Genomic DNA, 17229 nt, shown 5'->3' with positions numbered 1-17229 from the left:
AGTACCACAGCATATTGTTATTTGTGCACTGTGAGCTCATCTCTTAATTGAAGAACTCCACAATTTGTCTTTTAAATCGAAAATGCTCCATGGGCTGTGACTAGAACCCAAGACATCCTGAGTGCGAATCCAGTAGCAGGGGGAATAAGAGGATTAGCTAGGAGGCTGATGGATATGAAGATATCCCCAGAGAGGGTGGCGCTGGGAATGAACAGAAAGGGTCAGTTCAAAAGACTGATGATGAATGGTAAAGACATGGCATGCACACACACACACACACACACACACACACACACACACAATAGGAAATTACTCAGCCATGAAAAAATAATGAGATGTTGCCATTTGTAACAAAGTGGATGGAGCTAGAGTATATTATGTTGAGCAAAGTAAGTCAGAGAAAGGCAAATACCATAGGATTTCACTCATATGTAGAATTTAAGAAACAAAATAGATGAACATATGGGAAGGGGAAGAAAAAGGAGAGAGACTTCTACCAATGGAGAACAAACTGAGGGTTGATGCAGGAAAGTGGGTGGGGGATGGGCAAGATAGGTGATGGGGATTAAGGAGGGCACTTGTGATGAGCACTGGGTGTTATATGTAAGTGATGAAGCACTGAATTCTACTCCTGAAACCAGTATCACACTGTATGTTAATGAACTACAGTTTAAAAAATTAAAAAAAAAAAACATTTCAGGGGCACCTGAGTCGTTCAGTCACCTTTAGCTCAGGTCATGATTCCAGAGTCCTGGAATCGAGCCCCACATTGGCCTCCCTGCTCAGTGGAAAGCCTGCCTCTCCCTTTCCCCCTGCAGCTCCCTCTGCTGCTCCCCCTGCTTGTGCTCACCCTGTCAAATAAATTTTTAAAATCTTTAAAAAAACAAAAGGCACTTCAATGGGATTCTGTGATAGTCTAGATTAGATTTTCTTTAAAGAGAAAAGGAAAGAGAAGAATCACAGATGTTTTGAGGAATTGTTCAAATCTGGGTTCCATACTTAAAACTTAACATATGAAGAGGGCCTTATACATTTTTATATTGTTAGGAAGAAAATTATAGAGCTATTATTCCCAAAAGAACCAGAAACCCAACTTTCTATCTCTATAAGTGGCAGGTTGCTTTTAAACCCATACATTTGGGAAAATGCTTTACAGATAAAAAGTATTTACATTACACCAACAGCTCAGGTGCAGATATTTGGGTAATCTAGAACTTACTTTTCAATCTCCTGCTCTCTGAAGGCCCACTCCTTCCTCTCCATCACATTCATCATCCTCCTCCTCTTCTCAAACTGGAAGGAGTCACTCAGACTTGGAAGAGTGGCTTCCCAAGCACGCTTCTCCCGGGCACGTTCTATCATCTCAACCTCAGCTTGTCCTGCCGGGAGACCTCGACCTGGATGATGAAGCAAAGCACCTTAGAAGCATATGGACAAACTCATGTATATTTCAGTATTTCATTTATTCCCTTTCAGTTCCTGTTCTCTTGAACTTCAAGGGTGAGGATAAGACAAAATGATATTAGGAAACATCTTCCTGGTGTGCCTCATAGCTTATCTGTGCCATGTACTGCCTCTAGTTACTTATTCAGCCAGAAGACATTTTAGTTGCACATAAAATGCTAGACAGTATTTGAAGAATATTATCTGACTACTAAATAATCATACCTTGGAATGCCCTATATCAGACAAATCAATATTTTGAAATGCAAGGAAATATCAGTTACTTAGAGAAGGTCACAGCTGGTAAGTGATAGAAATCAGGATTTGAACATGGCAATCTGACCTTTGTGGTCTTATCTACTACTCTATACTCTCTATTAGAGAAATGAAACAGAAATGAACTCTATAGACAAGCCCATAGCTAACATCATACTCAACAGTGAAGTTGAAAGCTTTTCCTTTAAGATCAGGGACAAAACAAGAGCCTATTCTTATCACTCCTATTCAATATAGTACTAGAAGTCCTACCCAGAGCAATCAGGCAAAGAAGAAACAAAAGCCAACCAAACTGAAAAGGGAGAGGTGAATGGTCTCTGTTGCAGATAACATGACCTTATATATAGAAAACTATAAAGACTATAAAAAACGGTTAGAACTAACAAATGAATTCAGTTGTAGGATACAAAATCAACATACAAAAATCAGTTGTATTTTAACAGTGAACTATTTTAACAATGAACTACCTAAAAAATAAAGAACACAATCCCATTTATAATAGAATAAAAAATAATAAAATGGGGGGCACCTGGGTGGCTCAGTCAGTTAAGCATCTGCCTTCAGCTCAGGTCATGATCCCAGGGTTCTGGAATTGAACCCCTCCTCAGGCTCCTAACTCAGTGCGGAGGTTGCTTCTCCTGCTTCTTCTGACCCTCCCCACCCCACTCGTGCATGCTCTCTCTCTCAAATAAACAAAATCTTAAAATAGTAGTAGTAGTAGTAGTAGTAATAATAATAATAATAGGAATAAATTTAACCAAGGAGATAAAAGATCTATGCACAAAAAACTATGAAATACTGATGAAAGAAATTGAAAATGACAAAAGTAAAGGGAAAAATATCCCATGTTCATGGATTGGAAGAATTAATTTGTTAAAATATACATACTACCCAAAGCCATACACAGATTCAGTACAATTCCTAGTAAGATTCAAAGACATTTTTTACAGAAATAGAAAAAACAGGGGCATCTGGGTGGCTCAGTGGGTTAAGCCTCTGCCTTCGGCTCAGGTCATGATTTCAGGGTCTGGGGATTGAGCCCCACATCAGGCTCTCTGCTCAGCGGGGAGCCTGCTTCCCCCTCTCTCTCTGCCTGCCTCTCTGCCTACTTGTGATCTATATCTCTGTGTCAAATAAATAAATAAAATCTTTTAAAAAAATAGAAAAAAAAACCTTAAAATTAATATGGAAACATAAAAAACTCCCAAAGAGCCAAAGCAATTTTGAGAAAGAAGAACAAAGCTGAAGGCATAACACTTCCTGGTTTCAAACTATATTACAAAGCTACAGTCATCAAAATAATACAGTACTGGCATAAAAACAATCACATAGACCAATGAAACAGAATCAAGTCAACTTGTCAACTAATATTTGACAAGGGAGCCAAGAATACTCAATGGGGGAAAAATACTTTCCTCAGTAAGTGGGGCTGGAAAAATTGGATATTTACATGTAAAAGAGTGAAACTGAATCCCTAACTTATATCAATCACAAAAATTGACTTGAAATGGATTAAATACTTAAATGTAAAACTCCTAGAAGAAAGCATAGGGAGAAAGCTTCTTGATATTGGTCTTGGCAATGGTTTTTTTGGTATATGGCACCAAAAGCACAAATGACAAAGCAAAAATAAACAAAAATGAGACTGCATCAAACTAAAAAGCTTCTGCACAGCAAAAGAAATAAGTAACAAAATGAAATGGCAACCTATAGAGTGGAAGAAAATATTTTCAAACCATACATCTGATAAAGGATTAATATCCTAAATATATTAGGAACTACTACAAATCAAAAAACCAAAATAATGTGATTTAAAAATGGACAAACGTCCTAAATAGACATTCTTCCAAAGAAGATATACAAATGGCCAGCAGGTACATGGAAGGTGCCCAATATCACAAATTATCAGAGAACTACAAAAGAAAAACACAAGAAGATAGTACTTCAAAGCTGTTAGGATAGTTGTTTTAAAAAAGACAAGAGATAACAAATGCTGGCAAGAATATAGAGAAAAGGGAACCCTAGTACACTGTTGGCAAGAATATAATTGCTATAGTCACTATCAAAGACAGTATGGAGCTTACTCAAAAAATTAAAAATAGAGGTACCATATGATTCAGCAACTCCACTTCTGGGTATATATCTGAAGGAAATGAAATTACTATCTCAAAGAGATATCTGTACCCCACCATGTTCACTGTAGTATTATTTACAGTAGCTAAGACATGGAAACAACTTAAGTGTTCATCAACACATGACTATGTAAAAAAATGATATAAATGTATATAATTCCTATATGACATTAAATATAATTAACATATTAAATATGATTACTATGTGATATAACAAAATTTATCATATACGTAATATTTAATATAATTAATAGTGACTATAATTAATGTGATAAATTTTATTATTATATGTAATATAAAATATATAAAATTCAACCATACAAAAAGGAAATCCTGCCACTTGTGAAAACATGAATTAAACTTGAGGGCATTATGCTAAGTAAAATCAGTCAGACAGAAAAAAACAAAAATTGTGTGATCTCACTTATATCTGGAATATAAAAAATACTGAATTCATAGAAACAGGGAGTAGACTGATGATTGCCAGGGGCAAGGAAGTGGGAGAAATGGGTGAAAGCGGTCAAAGGGTACAAACTTACAGTTATATGATGAAGAAGTTCTGGATATCTAACATACAGCATAATGACTATAGTTAAAAATACTATACTGTATACTTGAAAGCTAACAAGAGAGTAGACCTCAAATGTTCTCACCACACATACCAAAAAAAAAAAAAAAAATGGTACTATGTGAGGTGATGAGTGTGTTAAGTAATTGTGGCAATCATTTTGTAAAATATATATATAAAATCATCACATGGTATGCCTTAAACTTATATGATATGTCAATTATATCTCAATAAAGCTGGAAAAAAATGAACTATACATAAGTAAAAATATAACACTAGTCTTTTATTTAATTTTTACATACATGATATTTTACTATAAGTATCATTCAGCAACTTGTTTTACTCAATTTTGTCTTGGGGACACTAGTCACACTGATAGAAAGAGATCTAATTTCATTCTTCCCCTGTAGGACTCAACCAGAATTTAAGCTATCTTCTAAAAACTGATGTTTTAGATTGCTTCAATTTTTGAATACACATAGTAATGCTGCAAAAAACATCCTTATATTGCTCTCATTATGTCCATATGAAAATTTCTCTAGGATCCTTAGAAGGTCCTAAAGTCTAGCAGCTAGATCATAAAATATAATCACTTTAAATTTTTCTGGATATTGCCAAACTTGCCTCCCAGAATTTTCCTCAAGCCCAGGTGCTCTCCCACAGCCCATGCTTCCTTACTTCCTTCCACATTGTTTCTGCCTAATCTCAGTTGCTTTTTGTAGTCCTAACAAATACTTAGTAGTTGTTCACAGATTTTCTTTCCTTTTTTTTTTTTTTTTTTTTTTTTTGTAGTTTCACTGAAAGTGTACCTTGTGGGAGTTGTGTTGTGCTTATTGCTTTTGTGTGGTTTCTGGGAAGAGAAGAGCAAAGATACTGACTTACATATACACAGTTATACTGGAAATAGGGATTTGGATTAGCATTGCTTGAAGGTATAAAATATTTAGGGGAGAAATAATATTTATTTATTCAAGCAGGAGTCTTCCCACTTATAAAGATGGTATGCTCCTCTTTTTATCAAATCTTTGTTCACATGCTTAAGGAACACTTTATATTTTTCTCCATAATGCTATACACATGTTTTTGTTAAGTGACTTTCTTTGGTTGTTATTTGTTGCTTTAAGATTTTATTTTCAAATATAATTTTATATATTTATAGACATAGCTCATATATAGGAAAGCTATTGATCTTTGTATGTCAATTCCATAATCACCTACCTTCAACTCAGGTTCTTTGTTCTGGTAATTTGTAATTTCATTTGATTTTCTAAATGAGTAAATTGTCTACAAGTATAGTTTTGCTTTTTATTTCTAATCCTCATACCTGAATTTTTCCCTCTTACTGCACTGAGTCAGCATTTCTCAATCAAAAAGTCAGCATCACTCAATCAGTGATATCACTGCCATACTGAGCAAACAATTATTTCTTATATGGGACTGCTGAATGCAGGAGAGAATATTTAGTATCCATGCCAGCCTACCTCCCAAGCCCCATCCCATATGCTAAATGCCAGGAACACATCCTAATCATCACTATATTAAAAATGTAGAGGAAGGACTTGTGGGGAGATGGCAGAACAGGAAGATCCTAGGCTTGTCTCATCCAACAGATGCAACTAGATACATCCCCATCAGTGTAAATAACCAGAAAAAAAAAAAAAAACAAAAAACAAAAAACAAAAAACAAAGACTGAAGAACAGACTTCACACCTGTATGTTGAAAAGAGGCCACACTAAGGAGGGTAGGAAAGGCAAAGACACAGTGGGAGCCAAACAGACCTGCAGGACTGTCTACCAAAGGGAAGAATGCAGTGAGTACAAAGAGGACAGAACCCATGCCAGGTACCACAGGCACAGGTGACAGGCAACAGAAAGAGGAATCCCTGTAACATTTGGCAGAGGGGCCCAGCTTTGCCATCTCTTAAAATCATTATGGCTTAGCACCTGGAACTTTAAAAAAAAAAATCAGTGGGCTCAGCTCTGGGAGAGTGGAGGATGAGAGAAAACTGAGCCCCTACCCTTAAAGAGACAGCACAACAAATAGCCCCACTGAGATTCAACTTAGAAGCAGAAATTTGAAGAGCATCTGGGATATACAAGAGGGGGGTTTATTTACTATCTCAGAGTTTGTGCTGGAGGGGCAGGGATCTTTGGGAGACTCCTCGAGGAACAGTTGGCAGGGGCCATTTCCCACCTCCACCCTCCAGTGTAGATATACGGACAATTGCCAGAATCAGCACAGCAGGAATAATCACCACCAACTTTTCTAATAGCATAGCCTGCCCCACAGTCTTCTGAATATCTGCCCTCTCCAACCAAGCTGGCCTCAGCAGAGTTGTCCCAGGCAGCTGCAGGTCACCTCCGTACATACTGACAGACCTTGCTGACACTAACTCTGATCCCATGTCTCCTGTGGAACCATCCTTGGCAAAAGTCCATCCAAGCATTATGCAAGCAGCCCAAAAAGGGGCCACCACCACTCCAAGCAATTCCTGTCCCAAGGAGAGGGGAAGATAACCACACATAACAGTCCAACCACACATAGCAGTAGGCTGGGGCAGATTTTTGAACTAACTGCTGGTCCTACTCACCAACAAAACTATCTCAAGGGACAATACAGGAAGAATACCTTGCTGTTCAGTGCTACTGAAGCTCTGGCAAACCCCTGGTCTGACTCAACTCAAGCTCAAGGCAATCCCAGACTGGCAAAATTAAAACACGGGGACCAAACCCTGCCCACAACAGGCAAAGAGCTTTTGCAGATGACTAGACTGAAGGTAAACACAACTCAGCCACAACAGTAGGGCACAAACAACATGCACAGAAGACACCCCTGAAATTCCAGGGTCTGGTGAAAGGGAGTATTGTAATGCAAGGCACTACAGGACCACCTCTTCATACATCCATGACTTTCAGGAGCAGATGTAGCTGACTTTCAAAACAAATAGAAACAGACACAGAGAATTAGACAAAATGAGGATGCAGAAGAACATGTCCCAAATGAAAGGACAGGAGAAAATCACAATAAGGACAGGGAAAAATCATAAGAAATCTAAATAAAATGGAGATAAGCAATATGCTTGGTAGGGAATAGTAATCGTCATAAACATACTCACTGAAATGGAGAAAAGAGTGAAGGACTCAGTGAGATACACAACAAAGAGAGAAAACAAAAAAGAACCAATCAGAAATGAAGAACTCAATAACTGAAGTTAAAAATACACTGGAGAGAAAAAAATAGTACACTAGAGGACGCAGATGAATATTTCAGTGACTGGAGGACAGAGTAATGGAAAGCAATCAAGCTGAATAGGAGAGAAAAAAAGAATAATAAAAATGAAAATAGATTAAGGAAACTCAACAACACCATCAAGTGTAATAACACTTGTATTATAAGGAACCAAGAAAAAAGAGAAAAGGGTGGGGGGAAGAAAATTTTATTTGAAGAAATAATAGCTGAAAACTCTCCAAAAATCTGGAAAGGGAAACAGAAATCCAGATTCAGTGCCCCCAACAAAATCAACTCAAGGAGGTCCACACCAAAGCACATGGTAATTAAAATGGCAGAAAGTAGTGGTAAAGAATTTTTAAAACAGCAAGAAAAAAAAAGTAGTTATATACAAGAAATACCCTGTAAGACAACAAGCTGATTTTTCAGCAGAAACACTGCAGGCCAGAAGAGAGTGGCATGATATATTCAAAGTGCTGAAAGAGAAAAATGTGTAACCAAGAATACTCTATCCAACAAAGCTATCACTCAGAATAGAAGGAGAGAGAAAAAGTTTGCCAGGGAGACAGAAGTTGGGGGAATTCATGACCACTAAACCAGCCTTATGTGAAATGTTAATGGAGACTCTGTGAGTGGAAAGGAAAGACCATAAGCAGGAGTAAGAAAAGTAGGAAGCACAAAACCAGTAAAATAAAATATATCTATAAAAATCATCAAGGGAATCACAAAATAAAAGGACGTAAAGTGTAACACCATATACCTAAAATATGGCAGGGGAGAGGAATAAAAATTTAGTGCTTTTAGAATGGGTTCAAACTTAAGTGGCCAACAACCTAATATAGACTGCTACATGCATAAGATGTTACATATAGACTTAAAGGTAACCACAAATCAAAAACCAGTAATAGAAATGCAAAATATAAAAAGAAGGGAACCAAAGTATATCAATAAAGAAAGCTAGCAAACCTTGAAAGAGGAGAATGAGAAAAGAAAGGAATTTAATAAGAACTACAAAAACAACCATAAAACAAGTAACAAAATGGCAATAAGTACATACCTCTCAGTAATTACTTTGAATGTAAGTGAACTAAACATTCTAATCAAAGGACATAGGGTGACAGAATAGATAAAAAAGCAAGACCCATCAGGACACCTGGGTAGCTCAGTTGGCTAAGCATCTGACTCTTGGTTTTGGCTCAGGTTGTGATCTTAGGATTGTGAGATCAAGCTTGTGTGGGACTCCATGCTCAGAACAGAGTCTATCTGGATTCTTCTTCCTTTTACTCCTCCTCTACTCCTCCTCCCCCAACTCACACACTCTCTCAAACAAATAAATAAGTAAGTAAATAAGTAAAATCTTAAAAAAAAAAAACAAAAAACAGGGCGCCTGGGTGGCTCAGTGGGTTAAGCCTCTGCCTTCGGCTCAGGTCATGATCTCAGGGTCCTGGGATCGAGGCCCGCATCGGGCTCTCTGCTCAGCGGGGATCCTGCTTTCTCCTCTCTCTCTCTATGCCTGCCTCTCTGCATACTTGTGATCTCTCTCTCTCTCTCTGTTTCAAATAAATAAAAAAAAAAAAACTTAAAAAAAAAACAACAAAAACAAAGCAAGACCCATCTATATACTGCCTACAAGAGACTCACTTCAGACATAAAGACATATGCATGCAGACTAAAAGTAAAGAAATGCAAAAGTATTTATTATGCAAATGAAAGTGAAAGAAAGCCAGGTGGCAACACTTTTATTAGACAAAATAGGCTTTAAAACAAAGACTATAACAGAAGACAAAGAAGGACAGTACATAATCACACAGGGAACCATTGAACAAGAAGATGGGAACACCCAAAAATATATAGCAGCTAATAAGAAACTTAAAGGGAGCAACTGATACTAACACAATAATAGTAGGGGACTTTAACATCCTTTATATCAATGGATAGGTCATCTAAACAGTAAATGATTAAGGAAACAGTGGCTCTGAATGACACATTCGACCACATGGATCTAACAGATATATTCAGAACATTCCAACTTAAAACAATGGAATACACATTTTTTTCAAGTGCATATGGAACATTCTCCAGAACAGATCACATTATTAGGCCACAAAGCAAATCTCAACAGGTTCACAAAGACTGAAGTACCATGCATCTTTTCCAACCACAACAGTATGAAACTAGACATCAACCACAGGAAAAAAATCTGGAAAAACACACATACATAGAGGCTAAGTTACAGGCTACTAAACAATGAATGGGTCAACCAAGAAATCAAAGAGGAATTGAAAAATATATGGAGACAAATGAAAATGAAAACACAATGGCCTAAAATCTTTGACACGCAGGAAAGCAATTTTAAAGGGAAGTTTATAGCAATATAGGCCTACCTCAAGAAGCAAGAAAAAACTTCAAATAAACAACCTATCATTACACTTAAGGGAGCTTAAAATATATATATATATGCAAAGCCCAAAACTAGCAGAAGAAAGGAAATAATAAAGATTAGAGAATGAATAAATACAGAAAAATTTTTAAAAAACAACAATAGAACAGATCAATGAAACCAGGAGCTGGTTCTTTGAAAAGATCAACAAAATAGATAAACCTTTAGCCAGACTCATCAAAAGAAAAAGAAAAAGAAAGAGAGGGCTCAAAAATACATCAGAAATGAAAGACGAGAAATAACAACCAATACCACAGAAATACCAAGGGTTATGAGACTATTATGAAAAATTATATGTCAACAAACTGGATAACCCAGAAGAAATAGAAACATATAACCTCCCAAACTTGATCAGGAAGAAACAGAAAATGTGAACAGACTGATCACCAGCATGAGAGATTGAATCAGCAATCAAAAAACTTTGACAAACAAAAGTCTAGGACCAGACATCTTCAAAGGTGAATTCTACCAAACATTTAAAGAGTTAATACCTATTCTTCTCAAACTATTCTGAAAAATAGAAGAGGAAAGAAAGCTTTCAAATTCATTCTATGAGGCCACCTGTACTCTGATACCAAAACCAGACAAAGACACTACAAAAAAGAGAGACAGACTGAGAGAACTATAGACCAATATCTCTGATGAACAGAAATGCAAAATCTTCAACCAGATATTAGCAAACCAAATTGAACAAATCATTTACCAAGATCAAGTGGGATTTTTTCCTGAGATACGAGGGTGGTTCTGTATCAACCAACATGATATATCACATCAACAGCACAAAGTATAAAAATCATATGAAATACCAAGGAATAAACTTAAAAAGGAGGGTGCCAGGGTGGCTCAGTCATTAAGCAACTGCCTTCAGCTCAGGTCATGATCCCAGGGTTCTGGGATCGAGCCCCACATGGGTCTCCCTGCTCAACAGGAAGTCTGCTTCTCCCTCTCCCACTCCCCTTGCTTGTGCTCCCTCTCTTGCTGTGTCTCTCTCTGTCAAATAAATAAATAAAATCTTAAAAAAAAAAAACAAACTTAACCAAGGAGGTAAAAGACCTCTACTCTGAACACTATAAAACACCAATGAAAGAAATTGAAGATGATACAAATGGATATTCCATGTTCATATATTGGGAGAACAAATATTGTTAAAATGTCTATACTACATAAAGCAACCTACAGATTTAATGTACTCCCTATCAAAATACTAACAGTATTTTTCACAGAACTAGAACAAATAATCCTAACATTTGAACGGAACCACAAAAGACTCCAAATAGACAAATCAATCTTGGGAAACAAAACAAAACAAAACTGGAGGTGTCACAATCCCAAAATCCAAAATATACTACAAAGCTATAGTAATCAAACAGTATGGTACTGGCACAAAAACAGACACATAGATCAACAGAAGAGAACAGAAAGCCCAGAAATAAATCCACAATTTTATGGTCAACTAATTTTCCACAAAGAAGGCAAGAACATGCAATGGGAAAAAGTCTCTTCAACAAATGGTGTTGAGAAAACCAAATAGCTACATACAAAAGAATGAAACTGGACTACTTTCTTACACCACACACAAAAATACACTCAAAATGGATTAAAAACCTAAATATGAGACCTAAAACCATAAACATTCTAGAAGAGAACACTGGCAATAATTTCGCTGACATTGGTCACAGCAACATTTTTCTAGATAGTCTCCCAAGGCAAGGGAAACAAAAGCAAAAATAAATTACTGGGACTACAATAAAAAGCTTCTGCACAGCAAAGGAAACAATCAACAGAACTAAAAGACAACCTACTGAATGAAAGAATATATTTGCAAATGACATATTTGACCGAGGGTTAGTATCCAAAATATAGAAAGAACGTTTACAACTCAACACACACACACACACACACACACACACACACACACACACACAGTCATTTCTCCAAAGAAGACATACAGATGGCCAACAGACACAAGAAAAGATGTTCAGCATCACTCATCAACAGGAAAATGCAAATCAAAAACACATCAGAGATCATCTCACACCTGTCAGAATGGCTAAAATAAGTAATAAATCACAAGTGTTGGCAAGGATGTAGAGAAAAAGGAACCTTGATGTTGGTGGGAATGCAAAAATTTTTTAAAAGATTTATATATTTATTTGTGAAAGAGAGAGTGCATGAGTGAGTAGGGGGAGGGTCAGAGGGAAAGGGAGAGAATCTCAAACAGACTCCCCACTGAGCATGACTCCGATGCGGGGGTTGGTATCATGACCTAAGTCAAAATTAAGAGTCCAACACTCAACAAACCAAGCCACCCAGGTGCCCCAAAACATTTTTCAAGATTTCATTTTTAAATAATCTCTATACCCAACATGCGGCTCAAACTTATGACCCTGAGATCAAGAGTGGAATGCTCTTTCCACTGAGCCAGCCAGGTACCCCGGGAATGCAAACTTCTGCAAACATTGTGGAAGACAGCATGTAGGTTATTCAAAAAATTGAAAACTAGAATTACCATACGACCCAGTACTTGAACTACTAGGTATTTATCCAAAGAATACAAAAGCACTCATTTCCAAAGGTATATGTACCCCTATGTTTATAGCAGTGTTATTTATAATAGGTGGATTATGGAAGTAACCCAAGTGTCCATAGAATTATAAATGGATAAATAAGAAGTGGCATATATACACAATAGAATATTATTCAGCCATAAAAAAGAATGAAATCTTGTCATTTGCAATAACATGGATAGAGCTAGAGAACATAATGCTAAGTGAAATGTCAGTCAGAGAAAGACAAATACTATATGATTTTACTCAAGTGGAAATTAAGAAACAAAACAAACCAACAAAGAAAAAAAAAGAAAAACAAAAAATAGACTCTTAAATATAGAGAACTGGTTACTGGGAGGGAGGAAGGAGGGAAATAGGTGATGAGGATTAAAGAATAAATTTATTGTGATGAGTGTTAGTAATGTATAGAACTGTTGAAACACTATCTTATACACCTGAAATTAATATAACACTGTATGTTAATTATAATGAAATTAAAATTTTTTAATTTTTTTTCCAAAAAATGAAGTGCAAAAGCAGGCGGACAGTACATGAACAAATGAGTGTGGCTGTGTTCCAATGAAACCTCTTTAGAGTCACTGAACTCTTAATTTCATGCAATTTTCACATGCTACAAAATAGGATTTTTTTTTTCATCTATTTTATAGTGTAAAAGCCATTCTTAGCATTCAAGCTATATAAAAAAAGGCAATAGGCCAATTTGGCTTTTGGACCATAGTCTGCCAATCCTAACGTAGAGTTTTAATACTTGCTTCTTTTTTTAAGAAATTATCATCTTTACGGGGCATATGGATGGCTTGGTAGGTTAAACATCTGCCTTTGGCTCACTCAGGTCATGATCTCAGGGTCCTAGGATGGAGCCCTGCATTGGGCTCTCTGCTCAGTGAGAAGCCTGGTTGTCTCTCTCTCTCTGCCCCTCCCTTTGCTTGTGCCTTCTCTCTCTCTCAAATGAATAAATAAAAACTTTTTTTTCAAAGATTTTATTTATTTATTTGACAGAGAGAGAGAGAGACAGCGAGAGAGAGAACACGAGCAGGGGGAGTGGGAAAGAGAGAAGCAGGCTTCCTACTGAGCAGGAAGCCAGATGTGGTACTTGATTGCAGGATCCTGAGATCATGACCTGAGCTGAGGGCACATGCTTAATGCCTGAGCCACCCAGGCACCCCCCAAAAATTTTTTTTTAAAAATTATCATCTTGAATGAGAGGCAAGATGGTGGAGGAGTAGCAGATTGAAATGACATCAGGTCCCAGAGTTCAGCTAGGTAGTTATCAAACCATTCTGAACACCTACCAACTCAAAAGGCGATAGAAAAGAAGAAGAGGAGCAATTCTAGGAACAAAAAGGTAGATTTCCTTTCTGATTTCACTTTCTGAAAGTAGGATGTGGGGAGAAGTGAACTGAAAGCAACAGGAAGATGGACCGGGGGATGGGGGGCTCCCGGCAAGCAGTGGAGCAGTGGAGCACAAAATCAGAAATTTAGAAGTCTGCTCCACTGAGGGACATCACTCCAGAGGCTAAACGGGGGTGGAGCCCTCGTGGGGACAGTGTGGTCTCAGGTCCCACAGGGTCACAGAAAGATTGGGGGTGTCTGAGTGTGTCAGAGCTGCCAGGTATCAGAGCAGGGAAGCCAACTACAGAAACAGAGCCAGGGTGAGCTTTCAGATCGGGGTTACCTTAAACCATGATCCAAGGCACAGTTGGGTCACTGCTCTTTGAGCAGGGACCCCACAAGTGGCAGATCCAGGGAGACTCACCTTCCTCCTCTGGGAGAAGCAGCGCAGCAGGAATCTGCTGGGTTTGGAGACTCCAAATGGGACTGTGCGCCAGAGATAGAAATGTTCAGTCACAGGCCGGGTGAGCTCGGAGTAAGGCCAGAGACCAGGGAGACAAGAGTGATTGCTTATATCTGAAGGAACACTGAGGATTGGGGCCCCAAGCTCTTGGCTCCTCTGGGCCAGAGATTGGGAGGCCACAATTTTCATTTCCATCCTCCAAAGCAGTACAGAAAGTGTTCAGGGAACAAAAGCTCCGAGAGCGAACCAATCAGATTACTTAGCCTGGTCCCTGGCAAGGGTGGTGCAATTCTGCCTCAGGCAAAGACATCTGAGAATCTGCAACAGGCCCCTCCCGCAGAAGATCAGCAAGAACATCCAGCCAAGACCAAGCTCACCGATCAAGAACAGCGGAACTCCAGAGCTAGGGGAAAGCAACGCATAGAATCCGTGGCTTTTTCCCCATGATCCTTTAGTTTTGCAAAGTTAAGTTTTTAAAAATATTTCTTTAAAAGATTTTATTTATTTATTTGACAGAGACTCAGCAAGAGAGGGAACACAAGCAGAGGAGCAGCAGAGTGAAAGGGAGAAGCAGGCTTCCCACAGAGCAGGGAGCCTGATGTGGGGCTCATCCCAGGACCCTAGGATCATGACCTGAGCTGACGGCAGACGCTTAATGACTGAGTCACCCAGGCGCCCTAGTTTTTTTTTATCCTATTTTTTTAACATTTCCTCTTTCCTCTTTTAATGTTTTTAAACTAGTTTATCTTAACAATACCTTTCTAAAAAAAAAATCTTTTTAAACCTTCATTGTTATACCATATTTTATCCCTTCATTGTATTTAACCTTATTTTTTGTATGCATGTAGGTTTTTAAAAAAATTGGGGGGTACAATTTCTTCTAATCAAAATATACCCTAATCTAGCACATGGATTTGTTCTAGTCTCCAACCTGAGTACATTCCGTCCTCTTTTTTTTTATTTTTCCAACCAACTTATCTCATCAATTCTTTTTTTAGAATTTTTTTTCAATTCTCATTTATACAGTCATATTCCACCCCTTCATCATGTTTACCCTTATTTTTGTATATATATAAGTTTTTCTTTCTTTAAAATTTTGGGAGGTAGTTTCTTCAAAGAGACCAAAATACACCCAAAATAAAGTGGGTGGCTCTGTTCTATTCACCAGTCTAATGTGTGTGTAATGTGTAAATTTTTTACACACAGTCTAATGTGTAAAATTTTTTTATTTTTATTTCTTTTTTTCCCCTTTTCCTCTCCCCCCTGGTTTTGGATTCTTCCAATTTGGTTAGCGTACATTTTTGGGGGTCTTTGCCACCCTTTTAGTATTTTATTCTCTCGATCATATATTCTTGTCTGGATAAAATGACAAGGCAGAAAAACTTACCACAAAAAAAAAACACAAAGCAGTACCGATGGCTAGGGACCTAATCAGTATGGACATCGGTAATATGTCAGAACTAGAGTTCAGAATGACAGTTCTCAAGGTGCTAGCTGAGCTCGAAAAAGGCATGAAAGATATTAGAGAAACCCTTTCTGGAGAAATAAAATCCCTTTCTGGAGAAATAAAAGAACTAAAATCTAACCAAGTTGAAATAAAAAAAGCTATTAATGAGGTACAATAAAAAATGAGGCAGAAGAGAGAATTAGTGATATAGAACACCAAATGATGGAGAATAAAGAAGCTGAGCAAAAGAGAGACAAACAACTACTGGACCACAAAGGGAGAATTCGAGAGATAAGTGATACCATAAGACGAAACAATATTAGAATAATTGGGATTCCAGAAGAAGAAAGAGAGAGAGGCGTGAATTATAGTAGAGAATCTCCCTAATATGGCAAAGGGAATAAGCATCAAAATCCAGGAGGAACAAAGAACCCCCCTCAAAATCAATGTATAGGTCCACACCCCATCCTCTAATAGTAAAACTTACATGTCTTAGTGACAAAGAGAAAATACTGAAAGCAGCTCAGGACAAGCTGTATGTCTGTAAAATACCATGGTAGAAATATTAGATTGGCAGCAGACTTATCCACAGAGACCTGGCAGGCCAGAACGAACTGGCATGATATATTCAGGGCACTAAATGAGAAGAGTATACAGCTAAGAAGACTGTATCCAGCTAGGCTATCATTGAAAATAGAAGGAAAGATGAAAAACTTCCAGGACAAAAAGAAATTAAAAGAATTTGCAAACACCAAACCAGCTCTACAGGAAATATTGAAAGCATTTCTTTAAGCAAAGAGAGAGCCTAAAAGTAGTAGACCAGAAAGGAACAGAGACAGTATACAGTAACAGTCACCTTACAGGCAATACAATGGCACTAAATTCATATCTCTCAATAGTTACCCTGAATGTAAGTGGGATAAATGCCCCAATCAAAAGACACAGGGTATCAGAATGGATAAAAAAACAAAACCCCTCAATATGCTGTCTACAAGAAACTCATTTTAGACCCAAAGATACCTCCAGATTTAAAGTGAGGGGGTGGAAAACAATTTACCATGCTAACAGACATTTTAAAAAACCTGGGGTGGCAATCCTTATATCAGAGCAATTAGATTTTAAGACAAAGACTATAATAAGAGATGAGGAAGGACACTATATCATACTCAAAGGGTCTGTCCAACAAGAATATCTAACAATTTTAATATCTATGCCCCTAGCATGGGAGCAGCCATCTATATAACCAATTAATAACAAAATCAAAGAAACACACCGACAATAATACAATAATAGTAGGGGACTATAACACCCCCCTCACTGAAATGGACA

The 17229-nt window shown here is 37.5% G+C and overlaps 1 protein-coding gene across 1 annotated transcript in view; it reads right to left on the bottom strand.

The window, feature by feature from the left end:
* Nucleotides 1-17229, bottom strand: part of CFAP91 (cilia and flagella associated protein 91) — an 89806-nt gene that overhangs the window by 34989 nt on the left and 37588 nt on the right. Inside the window, exon 7 of the mRNA XM_032852633.1 lies at nt 1220-1397. Coding sequence (XP_032708524.1) covers nt 1220-1397 — 178 coding nt within the window. The remainder of the gene's footprint in view (nt 1-1219; nt 1398-17229) is intronic.

Source organism: Lontra canadensis, unplaced genomic scaffold (genome assembly GCF_010015895.1).
Source record: "Lontra canadensis isolate GAN:19392208 unplaced genomic scaffold, GSC_riverotter_1.0 scaffold6, whole genome shotgun sequence".
In the NCBI taxonomy this organism is placed as follows: Eukaryota; Metazoa; Chordata; class Mammalia; order Carnivora; family Mustelidae; genus Lontra; species Lontra canadensis.
Note: the sequence above shows the minus strand (reverse complement) of the source record. Positions and strands in the feature narration are given on the sequence as shown.